The sequence below is a fragment of the Nicrophorus vespilloides genome, unplaced genomic scaffold (assembly GCF_001412225.1).
Source record: "Nicrophorus vespilloides isolate i.1.1-1 unplaced genomic scaffold, Nicve_v1.0, whole genome shotgun sequence".
NCBI lineage: Eukaryota > Metazoa > Arthropoda > Insecta > Coleoptera > Silphidae > Nicrophorus > Nicrophorus vespilloides.
Genome location: NW_017097446.1, coordinates 103,712 through 126,327, shown reverse-complemented (window position 1 = coordinate 126,327; position 22,616 = coordinate 103,712). Strand labels below are relative to the sequence as shown.

The window sequence follows — 22,616 nt, the reverse complement described above, 5'->3', positions numbered from 1 at the left end:
GAAGAAGATTTTTCGTCCGAAATCGGTTTCGATCAGTGATGGGGGATGGATACGGCGAAATTATAATTAGTTTTTTCGTCCGAAATCGGTCTTCGGCGAAATTGTAATTAATTTTTTTTTTATAAATGTAAATCAATATTATATTTTGTATTTATTATCATTGTATCTAGTATAAAAAATAAACGGCATATACATAAAATTCCTTTAAATATGTAGATATTCATAAATACTCGATTAATACTTAAAATAAATAATGGTTGCAGCCTCTATAAAAAGATGTGTATATATATATAAATATAATCCTCTTCCTTGTAAACTCTACTCGTGTTCCTTTGCAGTCTACGTATATATTGCTAAGAACTTTACCAGCGTAATGCAGTTTCCTGGCCTCGATTCTTATGTGGACTGAAAAAAGATACATGTTTACATGTGACACTAACTATTTGCCTTTCAAATCTTTACCTAATATGCATAACCGTCAAGTTTTGCGGATTGACCAGGGGCTGCAGTCTCTCCGTGAAACGCTTGTAATTCCTGTCCAACTCTTTCTGGTACTCTTTTTGATCGGACGCAATTAAATTTTTGTTCTTCTTAAGGGCGTCATGACACCTACACAAAATTTGTATTAATTTATTGTACAATTATATCATAGGCGAAACTCACTTTTTGGAAAAGTCTTTAAAGCAAAGCCTCAGTTTGTTCTGGTGTTTGGTCAACGGTTTACCATCTGATAATAAAAAGGTGAGAGCCATCTCCAGAGGTCCTTGATTCACTGTGGTCCCTATGCATCCTTGCAGAACCATCTGCAAAATCTTCGGATCTGGCGGCTCCTGCTGCGTGGAGGTCGCCAACTCTTTGGTTTTCTTTTGGATGTCCTCGATGGCCACCTCGATGGGAGTTAGAGTGATCTGTACTCGGTGCACCACCTTGATCCTGGTCTTCACGTACGGGAAGTGCACGGCCGTAGTTAGGATTGTCTTCCTCTTGTATTGCTCGTACAGTTCACCATGCGCTCTACCTGCAGGAGTGAACGGAGTAGCATAAATGAATCTCTTGATGTTGTAGTTCTTGTCGAAATGCGTCTGCCTGGAGCGAAGCTCGTAAGTCTCGAAGTACGGCTCGACGTAGGTGATCTGGATGTAGGCCTTATCCGGGTCCAACAAAGACTCGTCCACGGAATTAGAATCCTTGATGATGATCACGTTCTCGGCGCCGAATCGCACCGCGTAAAAGTTCTCCAACCTGCTGAAGATCTCCGGCAGTTTAGTCAAGGTCGGTTCCTTGTACACGAACTCTTCTCTATCCAAATCGCCGAACTTGGAACCGTAGAAACCGACACGGAAGTACGTTCCAAATACTCTCTTCCCATGCAGCTGCTCGATGCGCGTGTAAGCATCTTGAAGTTTCCCATGGATATTGGAAAGCTTCTTAAAATCGTTGTTGTTCTCGGCGATGGGAATCAGGACTCTGTAGATGTCGTTCATGGGTTCGTACATGGCTGCGGAGTGAAGGTTATTTGCAGCGTGTTCGAGCAGTCCCAATAGTCCACCTTCTGAAAAACCAAGGCAGCCGCCTTCGCGATCAGGACTTAGAACGTCGTCGGAAACTGCGCTCTCCTCTAGTACATTCGGTGACACCTTTTCCAACGCTGCGGCTCCCGCTGGTAAATGCGGTAAAGGCTCCAACATTGCCAAGTATTCTGCAACCAAAGCTGCAGAGTGCACCAAACACATTCCAGCCTCGCAGTAGTTTCCTCTTTCCATATGCTTCTGGGCCATATTCGCCAGCCACGTCAGACGCAGATCGGGTGAATTCTGGTAGCCCTTGGCAATTCTGTACATAAGATCCAAAAGCATCTCCGGATCTTCCTGGAACTCTTTCATCTTTACCGTGTCCGAAAGAATCATGTGCAGATTGAATACTAGGTCTCGGACTTGCTCGGGGAATGTAGTCTCCTGAAGTTCAGCATCTCTTTCTCCGTATTCGAGAATAGTCTTTAGCGATCTCCTCAAGGAATCGTCGCTGAACGAAGACGATGTTCCGACTAGAGAACTGAGAGACATCGTGACTTGCATCTTGATGCGAGCAAAATTGTTTCCAATTTGAAACGTTTGTCTCATCAGGAGATACAGAGAAGCAGCAGCTTGCGATCGAACTGAAGCTATTAATGATCCGCAATGTTTCAGTAGTAGCAAACACAAATCAGCGCAGTGATCGCTTTCCTCGTCGAAGAGAGCACTATGGAATTTGAAAACTAAGCTTCGTTGGGATGCGAACATGTGCGGAAGAACAGTGGTGCTCTGATTTTTACCCAAAGCGTGCAAGAGAACAGTTAATGCTAAGCCTATCAGAGTTTGTTGATTGTCCCATTGAGCAACTGTATTCACGCACCGCTCCAAAGTATCCAGAATAATGAAAGAAGCTTCGGTGGCCAAGTGTCCTTCCAAATGCGTATCAAAATTCATCTCATCTCGAGGTTTTTCCGAACTCTCCATCGGCCTGTACGCCATTTGCTCCTTCCTCCAGCGCAACTTCTCGGTGCTTTGACCCTTCCTCCTTTGCATCATCTCTCTGGCAGAACCTTGCCCCAAAATCATGTCTTCCAATCGAGACTTCACGTCTTGCGTCACCTGGGCATGGGCGTATCCGCAATGAGCAGGTGCACGTCTCCTCGTCTTGTATTCGAAGCAGCTGGTGCAGGCGTCCAGGAGATGCAGCAGAGTCGCCATACGCGTGGACGAAAGCTCACCCAACCAATGAGAGATGGAATCGGATTCAACGTTCTTCAACACCCACAGAACGCAGAGCAGAAGATTTCTAGTGACATCCGAGGAAATCGCTCCTTTTCTGCTGGAAATCAGATTGTCAGAATTCGGGATGCCACCAGCAATAGCCAGAGCCACGGTTTGGTTGATGTTCGAAGTGCTTTGAGAATCGTCGCTGCTGAAGTGGTATAGATACGGAAGTACGTCCATTGCGACTGAGAGCAATGGTAAATACAAAGCAGCCACTCGTCTTCTGGCGTTAGGAGAAGCATATCTCGGATCGCTATCGTGCCACGATAATAAAGAGCGAACGGTGTCCACCGCTTTGGAATGAAGAGTGTTGCTCTGCATTTCTATAAGCACAGAGGCCAAATCGGACAAGACCAATCCTGTTAAATAATGGTGTTGCCTGTACTCCGAAGATAACTCGGCAAATGTACTTGCACGCTCTTGGCTGGCAGGTGGTCCGGATAAGAAGGAATTCTGACTGGTTGAACTGGAAACACTGGGACTCGGAGATACGCTAGCACCGGAGCTCATGAACGGCGTGGCAAATGGTAAATTCAAAGGGACGTAGTGTTCGTGGCTGCAGACGATCCGCACTAACTGCAGCTTCAACTCGAAGAGCGCGGATGGATCGGGAATCAACGATATCTTCGTCTGCACCTGTTTCATGTATGAACGCAGCAGTTGCATAACGTATCCACGATCTGCGATGGAAAACAGATCAAAGAGGAAGAACGCCAAAGCAGAGTTGATCTTATGAGCGCGCGATACCTCTCCGGTAGAATGTGCGATAATCTCGGTGGTGACGCTCTTCACGATCGTGGTAATATCATCAAGGAAATGCTCGTTGAAGCGCAAGCGACGAGGAGTCTCCAAATTCCCGGTCCTGGCTAGGTGTTCGACCATGCTCTTGTTGATCAAATCGAAGAGGAACCAAGCGTTCTCCATGCTCAAGTCTTTGGGTCTACCAGTGGATACCACCCACTGCAAAGCCAATTTCTGATGCAGGATGCACGAGTTTATGTTGGCGGTGACCTCGACGTTCGCACCCCTCATACTCGCAACTCTGTCCAGGTTCCTTGGTGACATGTAGGCTACCTCAATATCCGGATTTGAATTGCTACGTGCCAAAGGTGCTCCTCGCTCGTAAACTGGAGAACTTTCGTTACTCGCGTAGAGCGGATGAGGAATGTTGCATTGGAATTGGATGTATGTGGAAAGGAATCCGTTTCTCCCATGCTGATCCGTTTGCAAATCCTCCAAATTCTAAATTAAAAAATAAAAAACAATATTATATCACATGACGTGTTAGATTTATACTATTACTTACCGATATATTTTCTAGCAATAAACACAGCGCTTCGAATGACACGTTCTCGATTTTCAAGAGGTCCACTCCGGAGATTCTCGGAGGTTGCATGATCAATTGAATAATACTGTCGAAGATCACCGGGAGATTTTGTATGATCGATTCAGGCCTGGCTCCAGCCAAACCAGTAATGGAGTGTCTGCGAATGAAAAAATACTTATGATGCATTTCTGAACAAGAAATAAACTGTTTCTCATTTACCTTAATTCTTCTTCGAATCCAGCTTCACCGTATCTGACTGGGATGGTACCGGTCATGCCGCAGTTGTAGGCGTACAAGAATCTCTCGATGGATTGATCGTGCGTGTGCACCGACGATTGGGCATCAATACTTACCGTGAAGAGACCCTTATGGTTGTCAAGCCATTTCGTTCCGGGAAGGCAGACATCTGCTGGGATATAACTGTAGTTCACAGGAGGAGGATCTAGCATCACCGGAAGGCAGAACTCGCCATTAACCAGCTTACGATCACGCATCAAAGGTAACCACTGAAAAATCGTTTTAGTACTTAGTTGTTGTAATTTGCAAAGACCAAAGTTAATTTACCGTATATCCGACAGGGGTGTCCACAGAAACTTGCTCCATCTTCTTCTGGCACGATATGTGGTAGAACGTGAACAACAGATGATGATTGTTAGCGATATCTCCTGGTAATTTGATCTTAATTTCGTCATAGAACAGTGGCGTTTTACTGTGATATGTGACTGCGGTGTACGCTTCGTTTGCCATCTCCGGGCAACTAGACTTTCCGAAGATGTTGTTAAGGGCGTGCTGTTCTCCTTCCCCAGCCATTAGCTGAACTCTCACCGCCAAATTCCTAGCAGATCCGGTCCTGTTGGAAAAGTTCAACTCTTTGGGGCTTATGAACAGCAGATTCCTGTACGTGTAATGCGGTATCAGCAGTTTCTTCACCGGAAACTCGAGCAACTCCTTGATCGGTCTGGTCTTCTCATCCACATGCGGATATATCTTGGCCAAATCCGTGGTCAGGCAATTTTTAATCTCGTGAGGACACGGCGAAATGTCCAGCTTCAAGGTGGCCGGAATGCACTTCAGCTTCTTGATGTTCAGGTTGGGTCGTTTCAGCTCCAACAGAAATTTGTACAGATCCTCGTCGCGCAACTTCTCTCCCTCTTGCTTGAAAAACGTGGAAAACGTCAGCGTTATAGGTTTGAAGCTGTCCAACGTATTGGCCAAATGATCTGGAGACCAGGACCTCCTCTTCTCGCGCCTCTCCAGAGATCCGCGTCTCGTCAGTGTTCCCATATCCTGGGCTCTTCTCCTCAGCTGCTCCAAACCTCCGCTCGAAGACTTTCGATCCAAGCTGTTCGTGTTCGACGTGGAACCCGCATACTCCCTTTCATGTTCTCGATCCGTAGTGCTGCATCCATTGATCACGTTCATCAAGTAAATTGCCGTCCAAGCGAAAGCCTGTCTGTATTTCCCCAGGCGTTCGCACACGGCCACCGCCGTAGCCTTGGTCCTATCTCGATTCTAGAAAGAAAGAAAGAAAAAAAAAACGATTAACATCGGTGAACTTAACATTTCGCAATATCTTACTTTATCATCTTTCATGTACGGTTCGATGCATTCATTCAAATCGCCTTGCAGAACTTTCTCCAAGCGCACCACTATGAACAGATCCGCCGACGGTTGGGTAATGTCGATGATGCAACCTCTGGCCATGGTGCTTGTATCGCTGTACGGGATATGTCCACCGAGCATCCGTTTCAATCCCTCCGGATTCAAATCGAAATAAAAAGTTTCAGAAACTTTTTTCTTCTCTTTCGCATCATATAAAGCCATGGAAGCGAACAGAGGTTCAACTTCTATATCCAATCTGAAATAAGCAAATTAGAAAATATGAATATTTTCAAATAATTATTATGAGAACTCACGTTAATTGCAGACATTTTATTAAAATCCTATGGCCTAAATGCTCGATAGGCGAAGCTGCAGGCAATCGCCTTTCAATTGGTTCCTCATTGTCGATTTGAGGATACAGCGTCAGCAAAGCTTCCTGTCGTTCCACCTGTCTTCTGCTTTCGTTTAATTGATCCAACGCTTCCGGAGCTGCGTGCTCGAGAATTTCAGGTATCAAAGGATCGCCCGCAAATTGCCTCAAATCCAACGAAGCCCAGGAATTTCTTGGAGTCAATGTATCTCCGCACGACGAAAGAGAAGACAGCGAGATGACACTGTGTCTGCTGCTGTTCGTCGGCGAGAGTATATCGTATTCGCTGCATGTTTCCGATGGTGCCCCTTGAAAATCAGTCTCAAACTCCTGTCTGGGACTGGACTGGTTAGGTCTCGCTATACTTGCTCGGTTTCCAACGCTGCTGCTCAGATTTCTATGCTGATACCTGATCACCTGCCAATCGGACGTGTAACATCTTACACAGGCTTGCACGTGAGGCGACAGATTGTCTCTAAAAAAGGAAAATCAATAAATTTCCTGCTGCATCATCACTCAATCAATAGGAATTGAAGGTCTTCCAAGTTCAATCAATTATATATTTACATTGGCTCTTCTGGAACTATTGGTTTCAATGTCCTTATAGGTCTTTGGATAACATCAATGTTGACATCGCCAGGTGGGATATCCAATATTGATCTTAGCGGATCTCTATCCACAAGCAATTGGTATTGTGAGAGGAAATCCTCAAATTCAATTGGATCTATCAAGTCACTTGCCCAACTCTAAAAAGAAATGTACAAATACTATTAATAATAATAATCAAGAGGATATGTCCAAAAACAAATTTAATTTGAAATTCTAAAATTTAATATATGATGCATGATGAATACCAATGGGATTTTCTCAATAATCTTTGAGTCAGCAGTGTGATTCATCTCTTAATCAAAGTACTGATATTGAAAACAATCCTTGATATGTAATAGCAAATTGCTATTGAAAAATATCCAAGAATGCATATTCGATTTGTTTTTGTTTTGTAAATAAACAAATTTGCGAAGAATGGGTAAACTTACCGATGTGGATGATGGCGAAACCAGTCCTCCTTTCGCAACATTTCGACGCACATCCGCAGCGTGCGTCCTAATAGAAGAGAAAAATCATTAGTAATTCATCGATTTATCACTATTAATTGTTTAAATTAAGAAACTTACTTGGACAGTTTATGTGCAAACGCCCTTTGGTTGGACGCCATCTTCAAACTGTGCCCCTTTGACAGCCACCATCAGGCAACCGACAAAGCAATGAAAATCTTTTAATCTTCTAATTTAAAAAAAACAATCTTTAACGTGATTAAAAGTGAGAATATCTTCGAAAATACAAATATTTTAAGAAATAAGCTTTAAACAGTATATTCTATTATACTGTTTTAGTGCTAGGTTTAATTAAAGAAATAACTAAAACGAAGTTAATAAACCTGAATTACTGGTTGCCTATAATAAAAGTCTAATGTATCACACCTGTATCATGAAAATCCGATACGAAAGGTCGTTGGTTCGTTCCTCAAAAACCAACTAAATTTATGTGGGCCGATAAACACGATATAAATCTTCAATAATAAATTGAAAAAGAAAATCTTTAATTTATCATTGGTGGAAGAAATGAGAAAATATTAAACTTCAATAAACAATATTTATTAATTAACAATTCTAAATCCCTAAACCAGTATTAATTCGATTATTTGAATTCGTCCATAACTTTTCGCAACATTTGATTGCACAAGGCTGCGTACGGATTTATCTCGACCAACTGTAAATGAGGATGTCGTGGGAAATTAATTAAAAATTTGAAAAATCTTCATGAATTCTTACTTGAGATCTAGCGAATTTGCTGCCCAATTGAGCAGCCCTCTCGAAATCCTCTCGGGCTTCGTCCAAATTGTCATTTTTACGATGAAGCAAACCTCTCTGACTCAACGCTTGACAAAGGGTTTTCTTCTGATCGTCTCCGGCCAGTTCGATGGCTTTACTTAGATCGTTTAAAGCGTCTTGGAGGAGAAGAAATTGTTAAAATTATTATATATTAAATATTCTCTCGTTTTACCATCGAATTTGCCTTGGAATTGATATACTTGGGCTCTGTTGTTGTAGAGAGACGCTTTCTTCGGAATGGTTTGAATGGATTCGTTGAGCAGATCCAATGCACCGGAGAATTCTTTGTTTTCTGCCCTTCGGATTGCCTCCAATTCGTTGGCTTTGATTCGCTCGGTCTGAGGGCCGAAATCCTCGGCGTCGTCTGGAAAAAGGTAGCAGCAGCATTTAATGGTTTTTGGCCAAAGTGTGCCACAGCGGAAACCATCTGTTGAAACACTTTTACTCGGAGGCAAACACACACACACACACAGACAAAAAGAAAAGAGAAGGATTCCTCTTTGTTACCTTTCAGGACATTGTTGAGTTCCTCTTGGTTGTAGGCCTCGTCCAAGGGAAGACTCGGATTGAAGACGCAATTGAGAATCGCCCTGTCGTGGATGCTGAGTTCGGCGTTGGAAGACATGATCGGATTGCGACTGTTCGTTTCCAAGTCGTTTCCAACTAAATACTAAACAGATAAAACTGGATTGACGAGATTCCACTATGTAAGCGGCGTTTCCGAATAAATTTCAATGTTTAATTAATCGGCGCCTTCTCAATGTCACGAGATGAAAATGTGTATAATCATTCGCCGAAGACGGATTGGATAAGAACAATTTTCCTTTCCTCTACACTTTTTGTAGGGGATTAATTGTTTCGTGTTTTTCGGCTACCATAAAATTACGTCTGCCCATTTTTGTTTTTCCTTCTTGGGACTCGGGAGTTGCACCCGGTAATTTCGCCAAAAGCCGCTAACAATATAATTATACACGTGAAATGCCGGCCAGTCGGCGATTACGCAACGAAAGGGTGGCGAAGAAAGGTGTTAAACAGTTAATAACCGGTAAACGAATACACGTCTACTTTGTGCATCACACCAATTAACGTTCTTCTTATTATTATTAGATAATTTTAGAAGCGGTGATTGCGTCAAATTACACGGCGTCGCGTCCGTGATTTATGGGGGCCTTCACTTTATTGTTTTTTTTCTTTTCTTCTTTTTCGTAAGGAAGGAGGAAGGCGATGAACATAATAGGTGCCCTTCGGGGGAGGCAATCGCTTTGGCAGATGCGTGAAGTCTTTCGTAGAAAACCATGCACGAGCCTATACTATATAGAAATGTATATGTTGGGGGAGACGCAAGGCGCAAGGGGATGAAGGAGAAGAAGACGATGGCGATGAAGAAGAAAGAGCCTTCGGAGATTGTAGGAGGATCAAATAAACACACAGGCATAGCTAGCACACGTGAGCATATAGATGGAGTAGAAGAAGGAGGAGGAGGAGGACACGCGTCTCGAGTGAAAGGCTTTCACCTCAAAAACAGGAAGAGGGTGTGCTTCACTGCTTCCTAAACGTTTCAAATTTCAAGAACGCTGCAATGCAATGATTCACCAAACAATGTACTCTTCATTCTTTAATTATCAGTATAGAATATACTAAATTCTATATTACTACTCCCAAATGAGTTGTATTTGAACAAACGCTATCAGTTTTAATGTTATTTTAAATAAACGATATTGAAAATTAATAATTAATACAAGTTGTATAAACATTTGGAGTGATTTAGTGCGTAAGCAATTGTTATATACATCCAATAAGACAAAACCTCAAGAGAAGTAGGTGTGTGTGTGTTTTTTTTTTTCTTCTCTTCTCTCTCTCTGGATTCGTAAATGCTTCGAATTTCAAGATCACATTAATAAACAATGCAGAACTGCGATTAATGCAGCGAAAACCGATCCCATATAATTATAATTAGCATATGCAAACCGCTTTAGATAGATCCGATCAAAGATCCGTATCGATTCTGAAACCGGTCTCTCTCTCGCTCTCTCTCGCTCTCTTTCTCTACTCTCTTCGATTCGATTAGAATATCCCACGGATCATCCACAACTTTTCATCACTTCTCACACTGATTCATTTCCATTTTTATTATCATTATTATTAGTACTCGGAAGGCGCCCCACGACGAGCATTCGGAAGTGCATTGTGACGGCATTCTTCGCTAACTAATGAATGCGCATTTTAATCGATGGGTTAAAAAACGGTAGGAAGGTTTCTTTCTTTCTTTCTTTTTCTTTTATAACCCTACCGGAATTGATTTATTTTCAGATTCGGTTGCCGAAAAACCCCCAAGTGATTTATTTAAATTATTATTATTCAACGATGCGCTGCGGGCATTTCGTATACACGACCTTCTTCATTTGTATATTGCAGATGATGCAATTCGTTATTTTCTTATTCAATATGAATCGTAAGGAATCTATGTTAAATGTAATAATTAAATAAATTCTAATCTAGAAGTAGTATCAAGAGATCAAAGTGGTTATGTGGCATTTTGACAATTAAATAAGTAATGAATGTGAGTACACATTTTGCCTTGCACAAAGTTGTGCAAGCTGGAATCCGTTAGAGTCGGGCCGGATTGTGGTGCGTGCTTGTTTTGTGTATGAGGGTAAGGAATTTTGGGAATGGGGGTCTCCCGTTTATAGAAGAGAAGGTTTTCTCGCTCTCTCTCTCTCCCTCTTGTTGGTCCTTCGTACACTTCTCTCTCGTTTCATCCACTTAGTTGAAAGAGCCGGTAGGGCGCAAAGCAAAGGGGGGTCTCATGTGTGTATGTATGTGTCGTCGTCGGTCATATTCTGCAGGTCCATATCGAACCATCTCACCTGTCCTCAGAGTCTGCACAAGGTTTGCTTTTGGGTAGCAGTAATACAGCTGCTGCTGCTGCTTCTGCTGTTGCCCGTCGACGTATTGTGTCCGCAACGACACACAACAATGAGAGGTATTAAACGCGAAAGAAAAGGAAAAACTGAGCGGAGATGATCGACCGGCGAAAAGAAAAGAAATGAAAAGAAAAAAACTATATAATATATTTTATATCAATGGCAGGCGACGCACGACACAAGAAAGAAGACCTAAAATCCACGTAAGCTTTGATTCCCGGAATTCCGTGCAGCCATCATCGATCACAATAAAAAGCGACGAAAGGAATGCCTGAGACTTATACAAAACGACATATCTTTCCGTATAAATAGGATCAAATCAAACGTTTAACTTTACCAAAGAAACCTTTCTATTTAATACACGAAATATTTCATTTCTTTTAAATTGTCACAATAAGTGAATATTGCCATTATATACTTTTTCAGAGGAAATTATTATTTGTGGAAACAAATTTGCAATTGAGAATTGATATGTTGTTAATGTTAATCCACTTTGAAATTAGATGAGTCTAATTAGATTTTAGTTTGCAGTAGTAGTTGGTAACATCTAGTATCCTATCGTTTTTTTCTTTATTATTATTTGTTCTTCCATCCTTTACCCTTCTTTTTTTTTGCTTCTATTACGCAACAATTGTTCAGAGCAGCTGCACGCCGGTATCAACTGGTTGACGGATTAAACGTGACCCGAGGAATTCTGATTCGCAATTTGGCCGTAAAGTGGTCGATCCGAAAGAAAAGGTTATATGCCATATAATTTATGGAATAATCAGAAACCCTTAATATTCCTTTCTTCCTTTCATCAATGCACTTTTTTAACCTTCTTATTCGGGGAGATCCCCTCGTCGAAATACGCAAACAAAAACAGAAGAAGGAGAAGAAAAAAAAAAAGAGTCCACCTGGAAGGTCGACTTCCTTCCGTGTTCCACAGAGATTTCCACATCTGGAGTTTCCGATTTCTTTCTTTCTTTCATTCTCTCCCCATATGCATACGACATATACACACAGGTGGTGGTGGTAGTATATTATGAAAGACGACGGATCTGGCACGAAGTCGTGACCTCACCGGTCGAGATCGAAAGTGTTAATTTGGAATCGGAGCCGTTTAAAAATGAAATAATAATTAAGCGTGCCGTAATGGACTTTTACTTCTTCCTTTTATATATTTTTCTTTCTTTCTTTCCTTCCTTCCATCTCATTCTACGTCTGATTCTCGCGGTGTTTACGCGTGTAACAGTTATACATTCTTATCTCAAAACATGGAAACGGAATCTCCGCTACTCCAGTTCTCTCGAACCACGACTAATTCTGTTATAATACTTAAACGTTTCTAATTTGCCAATACGATTATTATTTCTTTCTTTTTTATTCCGTACACAACATTTAGAAGTATTTGCTTCAATACAATTATAAATAATTTCATATTCATATCAAAGTTGCTTGTAATTAATCAAATATTTTTTTGAATGTAACAATCGGAATAGATGTTGTGAATTAAGACAGTTTTATTATGTTTAACATTTCATATAATGCAAGTAATAGTATTTCTATTTATTTCAACTGATAAGTACATTATTCTTCTTAAATAATACAAACATCAACTCAGTATATTATTTTGAAATGCAAAAATGTATGACAATTGTTATTTTCAAATATCACATATGTAATTTTAAATTATATCATATAAAATTAGTTGTTTTGTTGTAGAATTGAAAGGTTTTTTTCGTTCAATTTGGTAAAGTTTTGCCAAAGTGTAATGTTTCTGTAATTGTTTGTAAACTAGCGAAGTATACCGGTGATGGGATGGGGTTGAATTTGTATGGAAAGCCAAGTAATTTCCTCTATTTGCAGGAGGTGGGTTCGCCCAAAGTGGATATTTTGTTGTGTGTTTTGTGTATGTGCATGTGCTAGTACGTACGTATATGCAGGCACGTGCAGATGTGCAATAGTATGTACAATAGGACGGAGATTTACATCCTGTAACGGTCAATTTTCGGGATACGCGTGCCCACCATCCGCAGCCGGTCCTTCGCCTTAAATCTCTGCTTACATAAGGGTGCGTTTCGCTTTTCGCAGCGAGCTGCATGTGCGCGTATTTTGGTTGGAGGGGTTGCTTGCTTGCTGCTAAAAGGGATGCCCTTTGTGTGCTAGTCCCTGGCAGGTGGCATGCGACTCTCATGTGCTTTACTCTTGTGCGCGCGAGAGCAGCAATAGAAGCAACGTCGAAGAATGGACTTTTGATGGTTGAGATTGGGGGGCCCCCTCTGACAAGTGACACCGGCTCAGACTAGCTGGGTGTTCAGGAGGCCCCCCCCCCCCGATTATGCAGTCAGATGCAGCCCTTTCGATTCAATTGTTCTTGCCATACACCGCAGCAACAGCCCTTTTCTATTTCTTTCATCGCATAGCTCTCATATTAGTGATCATTAGAATAATGCAGTCTTTCGAGAGATCAGGTTTTCGTCTCTTTAGTCTATAGATGCAGATGTAGCGAAGATCAAAAGTGACGACGAAACAATAAGATTTTCTTTAATCGAAAAGAGAGTAAAATTTGAGCATTTGTCATTGCTTCAAGTAATGTAAATCTCAAAGGATTCAAAATGTCTTGTAATATGATGATTGAGATGATTTAGTTTTTGAGATTGAGTTCGACTGCAAGTTTGCAGCCGATTGTTGCGGTTTGCAACTTTGAATGGAGAGAAGGTTGATGTAACGATGATGATGATGATGATCAGTTAAATTAAATGTGGGTTACGGACATGTTAGTGAGGGGAGGTGGTAACCTTTTGCCAGGTATTTTATAGATTTCGTTCGCTAATTAAGGCCTGCCCCGTGAAATACGTAGTGGAAAATTGGTGTAATTTGCAACGTTCGGTATCTATTTGTGTAAATCAGGGCTCTCTCTCTCCCGAAGAGTATAATTACGGTTGCTGCAGCAGCAGCAGCAGCAGCAGCAGCAGCCAGTGGCTTACGCTAATCTCCGTTATAGCCAAGCAAACACGTTACAGCCATTCATTGCATTGCATTTGCGCGCTCAAGAAGAGATTACCTCGCACAGATTGCCGCTAATAAATTGAAACACTCTCATTCCTTCACTCGCTAAAGAACTGTTCGCTAAGAAAATAGTTAAACGAATTATGGAAATGACATAAGAGCTTCTCGCTTCGTAGATCGTACTGAACGATAACGGTAATTTCCCCCAAAAACCGGAGCAGAAATTGGTGTCCGTCGTTTGTGCAATGCAACAATATTACACAGTAACAATTCGGGCGTGCCTCTTTCTCACTGTTTGCCGCCGCTGTTTGCAGTTTGCTTGCGGGGGAGTAGCAGAAAGACACAGAGAGTGAGTGAGTGAGTGAGAAAGAGAGAATATCTCGAGGCGCGACGTTATATAACCATAATCTCTCTTATTTCTTTCTCTCTTCATCTCTCACTGTTTTAGCTGCTGCTGCTGCTGCTGTTGTTGTTGTTGTTGTTTGGTGCTATTATCATAGCCACACGTTCTGTTCTGGCTAAAATTTATCGCGCAGAAAGTCCGTTTAGCGCTCGGAACTGGACCAATTACGAGGCCTTACCCGGCCACTAAATAACCAAGTCGGCCGTGTTTTATTCAAATCGATTTCTATTAGGGACAATTCCGAAACAGCAAATTTGATTGCGGCTTTCTCGAACGACCATCTACAACACAACACAACACACAGAACTTCGACAGGTCTTACTGTTGTATTATTGTTATTGTGAGGGTGTAGGAACAGCTGATTGCTGCAGTGTTTGTTGGCATCGTCTTGGACGTCGCCGTTCTTTTCAGCTTTTTTTCTTTCTTTCTTTCAGCTTTTCGTATCGCTCCAGGTGAAGGCGCTGCTGCACGCATTGTCATAGAAATGGACGTCAAAAGCAAGAAAGCAACCTCTCTCTCTCTCTCTCTCCATTCATCCGTTCATTCATATTGCACAAATCAGCTGTGTGTTTTCGGTGCGTTTTTAAAGGGACTCTCTTTTCCTTTTTGGCACATCTGGTAATAATAATAATAATAATGGTCCATACACCAGAAAGGCACATGCTATATGCTTTTCCTCCCTTTCTTCTCCCTGCATTCCATCCGAACTATGATAACTTGGACGATGATGATGATGATGCAGCAGAGCACACAGGTAGATGAAGACGGCGGATTAATGAATTATGGAAATCGGTTCAATTACACGGACCTCAGGCGCCCATCGAACTTAAAGGTGTTAAAGGAGTTTCGTTAACTGAATATAAAAAACGAATCAATCTTTATTACAGTCGCCACAGCCGCTGCCGCCGCCGCCGCCTCGCGTCCTCATAGTGAATACGAAAGAAGTATAGAAGACTCGCGCGCGCTCGCTCGCTCTTCTCTTCTCTTCACCGTAATTTGTATTCACAAAAGACGCGTTACATAATATAAGGCCCTTTGATTTATAACAGCCGTCCGCCTCCGTTCCAATCATCAATCTGCGGCTATTTAATACATTTACAAACTGAAAATGAACCAACAAACGTGAACACACACACACACACACAGGAAAAATGAATAACAAGCTATGATCGTACACTTAATTTGAATTTATGAAATCCGAAAGGGTACACGCACACACACACACGTGTAATAAATAATCCCTTGTAAAACGGAGGGAATTCCGTAATGCCGCTGCTTTCTTCGTTCGTTCATTCGACAATCGACTTTTTAATAGAACATTCAATTTCATATTTTGAATGAATGTACGTATGTTTCTTTTTTACGAAAATGTTATAAAATTCTACAATTTTATATTTATTTAAATAAATCAGCAAGGAACCTGTTGTTCGGCTAAAATATGTCACCGTTGTTGACAGAGAAGTGCGTGTAACGCGAAGGGTTTGCTATCTGCACAGTTATGTGTCGAACCTTTTGTTGTTCCGATCGAATCAATGTGTCGCATTCAATCGCGAATGCAAACAAATCGATAAATGTGGTTCATTTTTGGTGTTATCAGCAGGGACGGAGGAAAGGTGGAAGGCAAAGCAAGGTGTGCATTCGAGACGACCTGTCGATAACGTAAAACGAATCTGCGTGACATAAGAGTGGGAATAATAATGATCGGTTTAAAGAAGACGATGTTCGGATCCAGTGAATCGTCCCCATTATCCGATATGCACCGATGAAGGGGAAATTATGATTCATCCCATTGTGTTGTTTCTGGTCAATTCCGACGGACACGTGTGTAATTTCCTGGCTCGTTATTAGACACCGACGATCATCATCATCATCATCATTATTATCATCATCATTGTGATGGTGGTGGACGTCTTTGAGGTGCGGTATGGGAGAGATGGGACACGCTCTCTTAAGAAGGTGTGTGTGTGTAAAACCGGATGTCGTCGAGTCTGTTCCGAGAGAGCCTCGTCTCACCTCTCCGTACCCATAATGTACCATACCCATCACATCTCTCATCCCAACCATATAAACAGGTTAAATCTTCACCTTTAAAAACCGTAATTTTAAAGAGACTCTCATTGTAAGAATATTTCGAAGAAATATGACGAAAAAAACAGAGCAGTAACACCCCCCCCCCTCCTCTCTGCGCTAAATGAAACGAGAAAGAGGGATAGAAAACGAAATGGACTTCTTTGTATTGGAAAACATCAGCTCGCGGGCTTTTGATTTATTCCTTGCGCACTGCACCTTACTTTATTATTATTGCCTTTGGTTTAATGCGCGCAAAGTGAGTCATGCATGCAGATAATAGCTGAGAGAGCGAATTTTTAGCGTGCTCTTGCGTATGACTAACGAATTTCAAAATCACATCGCCGCATCACAAAACAAATTACCATCGCCTCCCAATTTTAGTCAATACTAGTAAATCGTTTTTGTTAAACAAATTATTAAACAATGTCATGAATATCTTAATACTCAATAATATTAATATGTTTTTTTTTTTACATTGTAGGTCAGTGTATAAGTCTGTAATGCAATGGTAGGATGTAGAAGAGTTGGATGAGTTTTGGAGTGCGGTTTGAACAGAAGTGTAGTAGATATTGAATGGGGAGAGAGGTCGAGGAGGAAGGAAGGAGTTGAATATCCCTCGTACGTGACGAGCGCGTTTCCCTTCCAGTTTATTAATTAAACACAGTGCGGCTCCCTACTCACTATTAAAGCTCCATGTTTTTTTATAATTCTTAAACTCTTTTTAATTTTTTTCTTCTCTTCCCGTTTTCTTCCTTCTGCTGGTTCTACATCTCATCCTCCGCTTCGATAATTTATTACGTTGCGTATTTGTAAGTAGGTAGATAGGTGATGGTAAATAGGTAAGGAGAGAAGAGGAGGAGGAGGATGAGGAGGAACGGTGGCGACACAGCTGTGCCATCATCATCATCATCAGACCCAAAAGGTACACCGGAAGCATCCCTCTTCTTTCATCCTCACCTCGTAACCTCTTTCAATCCGCCTGCTCCGAGGTGGATGACCCATTAATGCCCCGCTTTCAATATCCATAAGTAATTCTTCTCAACATGCATATAGTCACACACACACACACACATTGAGCATACAGACAAAGTACGGTGAGCTGCTGCTGCTGCTTCGGCAACCTTTTTCCTCTTTGGTTTATTTATTTTTTTATATTCAAAATAGATACACAACGCTGATACCCTTTTCAACTTACAACTCTCTCGGGGTCACTCAGATCCGCTCCACTCCAACAACAACAACAGCAGCAAACAGAACAACAACAACAACCAGAATCGCAGCAGAAGCAGCAACAAAAACGAGTACGCGGAATAAGAAGTTATGCGGAAACAATGGATGCATAATCCAAAAATAAGCGCACTTGGATTTATCGAGTTAACACAATTTTTATTATTATTAAATCAAAAAGAAGTTATTGGAAAGTTGTAGAACAATTGAAGAAAAATCAAATAAATTTATTGGAAATATATTTTATTCTTGTTTCTTTTTTTCTAAAACTATTTTCGTAATCTATGTTATGTGTGTGTGTTTGCTTAGGAGACAGTTGGATTATTTGTTGGAGTGGCTGTGAAAATGCGCAGATAAGAGCCACTAAGTCCTAGATAAGGAAAGGGTGGCGCAGAAATGGAAAACACGACACCTTTGACTATTATCATTATATAAGGAAGAAGATATAGATAGAGAGAGAGAGAGAGAGGAATTGCGAGGACATTGTAAATACACTTGCCCCCAAAAATTGCGTCGTTGCAGTCAGTTGTCGTCTTCTCGCCGCAAATATTTGCATTCCCACGTGCATCGAAATTATTTATCAACATCATCATCATCATCAACATTATTATTATGACGATTGTGTGGTTCCACTCGCAGCGATCCGAACACGTTCAATATTCACGACGCACACGCAAACATTTTCACCTGAAGCTGTGTAAATAAGCGATAAATCTCTTCCCTCTTACATTCTTTCTTTCTTCATTGCGTTCGGGTTATTCTCCTTATCCACCGCTCTATCTGGTCCATAATGATCACCTTTCTCTCTACGCACGTGCGGGTGTGTGTGTGTAAGTCCGTCCGTCTGTCTCTCCTCATGCCATAACACACACGCACACACACACGTATACATTGATTGGGTCGAAAAATCAGCCTTGCCTTGTGCCATTGCGTAAAATCGGATCGAAACAATCAGCAGAAGGAGAGGAAGGCAAAAGCTGCGGCGGCGGCAGCAGCAGCAGCAAAAAATAAAAAACAATTAATTTCGTGCCGAGTTTCTAATCGGGGAAAATATATTACACCTATACGTATTTATATCTATGGGAGAGATAAGTGGCCGTTTCGTAATTTTGGCAAGCCAATAAAATCGGACTGAATGAAAGGGATAGGGATAAGGACCATTAATTTACCTTCAGAATCCGAAGATAAACATCTTCTAATTGGAGGTGGGACGTTCTTCCTTCTTCTCTTTTTTTTTCTTTGCCTTGCCTGATCCTCCGCGAACGTAGAAATCGATTGATTTTTTTTTTTGTAAACGAAACAGACCTTCTCTAAGTGAAATTTCATAAATTTAGAAAGATTTAAGATTTAAGACAACTTTTAAAAAATATAAGTAAATATAAGAATAATTTAAAAAAATTGAGCAAGTTTTAGTTGTACATGTAATGTAAATTTGTAACATAGAGTTTAACGGGTAAAGAGTTAACAAAGCAGTTAAAAGCGTTTATTGCATCATTAACAATTGTGGTTTGTTCAATTTAATGCACTTTATTCATATGCATTGTATTGAGATGTATCTTTCCAGTGAATTACAGATACTTTTTTTCTTGTACGGTCTTCGGTTGTATCGACGTTTGGTAACCGGTAACGTTAACATATATGTTGTGTGTGTGTGTGTATCTGTTTATATAAAATGGGCGACTTAATGGGGGCAATAAAAGTGAAATAATGACGCGTTTAACACATAGTGTATACAACAATTTGATAGATTAAACCGCACGAAATTGCTGCCGCTGAAATTGTAATGTGATTAGAGTTTGATGTTTGGATCACGATTCTTAATGTAATGTGTGTGTGTGTGCGTTTTGCCGTCTGCCGTTCGCCCATTTAGCAGGTGATTGTAGTGATTAGTGAACGTATTATATTATTATTGTATTACTTCTTGCCTTGCTCGCTCATGAAACCCATTTCTGCGTCTTGTTATTATCTCACTCGCATGTGCACGTATATACGTACGTACGTACGGATGGAATGGAATGGAAAAAAATTAATAATGCGGACACGTCGCTGACAGCGTTTAAAAATTAATATATTTCATATCAAAAGGACCTCTTCCATTCTCCACGGATTCTTTCTTTTTTCTTTTTTTTTAGTTGTCTATCGTTCCCCCTAGTTATTATAGTTGTTGTTGTTGTTGTAGTAAGTAAGTAAGTACGTACGTGCGTTCGGTTTTAATGATGATAATAATAGGTAGGTAGACAGATGTAAGTGAGGTGATGTTAGGTGATCGTGTATCGTCCTTTCTTTGATATCCTGGAGCGCTCCAGAGGTGGCCGCATCTGTCCTCCAACCGCGGTGGGTGGATTCTCTTCCTTCCATCCATCCATCTATCCTTCGTTCATCTTCTAACCATCCGCCGTCGATTACCTTTTGATTGCTTTTACATTTCATTGCCTCTTTAACACCATTTAAGAGGAAACCACCCAGAAGATCGATATCTCCTCTTCTCTCCTCGTTTCTTCATTTTACATACTTGTGTTTCGATAATATCAGGGTCAGCCCCTCAGAAATTGATTGTTCCTCCTATTCATCATCCTTCTTCCAAAGCAAATTAGAAAATATTTTTGCGCGCCAGCAAATTGGAAACGACATTTTCGTCATTAGCTACCCGAATTATTAATAGTTTCACCCTTCTTTTTACGATGATTCATTTAAAAATAAAAATCCATCGTTTCCACACTCAATTATTATTTCACTATTAGTCCATTAGAAAAAATAACATTTCAGTTATTAAGATTATTAATTGATCCAATTATTAATAACAGTTATTAATTTAAACTTTTTTGGTTAATTTCAAATTAATTTCAATATTTAAGAAATAATTAAAAATGAATTTCAAGATTTAATTTGTTCAAATAATTTTTTTTTTATTCGAAATCTAGAATGCGAATGTAGATAAAGTAGAATAAAAATAGATATAATTAACGATTAATTGGAATTTATTAATTTAGTATAAAAAATACCAAGAGCAGAGTGGCGCAGTGGAAGCGTGCTGGGCCCATAACCCAGAGGTCCGTGGATCGAAACCATGCTCTGCTATAATCTTTTTTGTAATCATAATTACTTCACTTCAGATTATTTTTATTGTAAACTAGATTGAATGTATGTAGATTAATTTCATTTCAATTAATAATATTATTTATTATTAAATAATATGAAAAAAAAAACAAATTTTTAAATGTTTCATTGTAAAAATGAATAAATAAATAAATAAATGAATATTTAAAAAGTTGTGCATAATTTGTAACATTTATTTGTAGCATATATTTATAGGATAAAAGTAATAAAGTGCTGCCAGCGAAATGTCCGATGGAGAAATTCCGATGGATAAATACGATTTTAATACTTAACGTTTGGAACAAAATAGATAAATAATTTTAGATTTTTTGTTGTTGTAGACTATTTCCTATTAGAATATTATCTGTGTTTTACATCGATATGAAATAATTGATATGACTGAACGAGGAACAATGGAAAGGTCCGAAACTTTCGTGTTCTACGCCTATTTGATTTATTGCAATTTATTTGTTATACGTGTCGGCAATAAACCACGAGCAGTTTATCATTCGACGTATAAATTATGAATATTGATTTGGGAAACGTTAGGTAATCGATCGGGTGATGATCGAGTCAGTCAGATAGATCACGCGACCAATAAAAATGATAATCATCATACGACGCTCTTACACTTTCAATCACAGGAAATTAATCAACGGTTCACTATAATTAATAATATTATATACATTGATTGTTTTCAATCTCTCTCTTCGAGTTTATATAGATCGTATCTCTCTGCAGGGTCCACCTTACCAATACAGTTTTGTATTTACTTAGACCGAGAGATAGCATCGAAATTAATTAATAGAGGTTAGATACCTGAAAACAAAAAAAAGAAACGTGAAAGAGTGAAATTTCAGATTGAAATTAATTACACTTACTTAAGTCGGGTCTGCGGTCGTGGCTCATCACCATCGAAGGGTGTGCATGCATTTATGTTCCTATGTTTTTTTTCTTTGGTTTTGTGGTTTGTTTCGCTGTTTACGGCAGTCAAAAAGGAGTGAAAACGAGAGTCGGAACACCTGGTAAAATCGTGTGGATTTCCCCCTTAAATCGTTTACTAAATGGCCCATTTTTTTTTCCACACACACACACACACTATAACCTCAATTTTCTTTCCCTCCCCATCTTCTTTTTTATTACCTATATTTAACACACATTGTTTCGTACCTTTCATACAAATAAGATTATTTTTATATAGATGTTTTGCAAGTTTAAATTTCAGTTTTAAATTTGTAATTGCTTTAAGCACGTATATTAGACACTTTAGGATTGTATGTCAAAATGAATAAAATTACTAGAAGATTGAAAATTGTCAATGTCAACTTTGACAGATTCAATTTTGATGTGAACTTGCTGCGATCTTTCTTAAGAATATTGTAATCTTCAATTGTTGTAGATGTCCGGCAGAGAATATTGTATCAAGTTTGAGGATCTTTCGAACTTATTAGAAATTAAAATCAGGCAGGTTCACGGAGGGCAATTGGATTTATTGTCGCAGGGAAAATAAATAAATAAATACCAATTCCGGCCTTTTTATCGCGTCGATCTGTCGCCGGAATTATTCAAATGCGTGTCCCTTCTTTATTGTAAACACAATACGACAATCCTCGACGTATTTCCTTCGTCTCCGTGTGGTGCTTCAACATAAAATCAATAGAACCATACCAAGATAATGCTATCTCGACACGTTGATATGGATGCGAGATAGGACGAAGAAGACATTTTTTTCGAAAATGTCCACACAGAATATCAGGACTATATGTGAGAAAGACGTCGTTTTTGGTATGAAGAAAAAAATGTCTTCGTACGTGCCAATATAAGACGAGAAGGAAGGCCATGACAGGGTGCGAAAATAGGTAGGAAATGGACTGGATGAGCTTCGAGAATGTTGTTGCTGGTTGTGGTGATTAGATAAG

General features: G+C 40.1%; 2 protein-coding genes and 1 non-coding gene across 3 annotated transcripts; 1 reads left to right on the top strand and 2 right to left on the bottom strand.

Moving 5' to 3' along the window:
• Positions 1 to 164: 164 nt before the first annotated feature.
• On the bottom strand, positions 165 to 7,314 carry LOC108560111 (dedicator of cytokinesis protein 7). The gene is made up of 11 exons (XM_017917563.1): positions 7,270 to 7,314; positions 7,132 to 7,198; positions 6,662 to 6,840; positions 6,039 to 6,569; positions 5,701 to 5,980; positions 4,687 to 5,634; positions 4,342 to 4,628; positions 4,102 to 4,279; positions 664 to 4,037; positions 463 to 609; positions 165 to 405 (listed from the first exon to the last, which is right to left on the bottom strand). Exons 1-11 carry the CDS (start codon positions 7,308 to 7,310, stop codon positions 363 to 365), a joined length of 6,075 nt encoding a protein of 2,024 aa, XP_017773052.1. The 5' UTR covers positions 7,311 to 7,314; the 3' UTR covers positions 165 to 362.
• Positions 7,315 to 7,733: 419 nt separating this feature from the next.
• Positions 7,734 to 8,682, bottom strand: LOC108560109 (tetratricopeptide repeat protein 36 homolog). The gene is made up of 4 exons (XM_017917560.1): positions 8,494 to 8,682; positions 8,159 to 8,350; positions 7,927 to 8,102; positions 7,734 to 7,864 (listed from the first exon to the last, which is right to left on the bottom strand). The coding sequence occupies exons 1-4, from the start codon at positions 8,609 to 8,611 to the stop codon at positions 7,793 to 7,795; spliced, it is 558 nt and encodes a 185-aa protein (XP_017773049.1). The 5' UTR covers positions 8,612 to 8,682; the 3' UTR covers positions 7,734 to 7,792.
• Positions 8,683 to 20,607: 11,925 nt separating this feature from the next.
• On the top strand, positions 20,608 to 20,679 carry Trnam-cau. The gene has a single exon. It is a non-coding gene; the product is annotated as a tRNA-Met (tRNA).
• The last annotated feature ends 1,937 nt before the right edge of the window (positions 20,680 to 22,616 follow it).

Bases quoted from the DNA above. Each gene is read 5' to 3' on its own strand.
- LOC108560109 (XM_017917560.1), bottom strand. From the start codon at position 8,611: ATGTCTTCCAACGCCGAACTCAGCATCCACGACAGGGCGATTCTCAAT. The intron at 8,351-8,493 runs GTAACAAAGAGG...ACCTTTTTCCAG, and splicing joins ACTCAACAATGTCCTGAAAG to ACGACGCCGAGGATTTCGGC. The intron at 8,103-8,158 runs GTAAAACGAGAG...TTCTCCTCCAAG, and splicing joins ATTCCAAGGCAAATTCGATG to ACGCTTTAAACGATCTAAGT.
- LOC108560111 (XM_017917563.1), bottom strand. From the start codon at position 7,310: ATGGCGTCCAACCAAAGGGCGTTTGCACATAAACTGTCCAA. The intron at 7,199-7,269 runs GTAAGTTTCTTA...CTCTTCTATTAG, and splicing joins TTTGCACATAAACTGTCCAA to GACGCACGCTGCGGATGTGC. The intron at 6,841-7,131 runs GTAAGTTTACCC...ATTTCTTTTTAG, and splicing joins TTTCGCCATCATCCACATCG to AGTTGGGCAAGTGACTTGAT.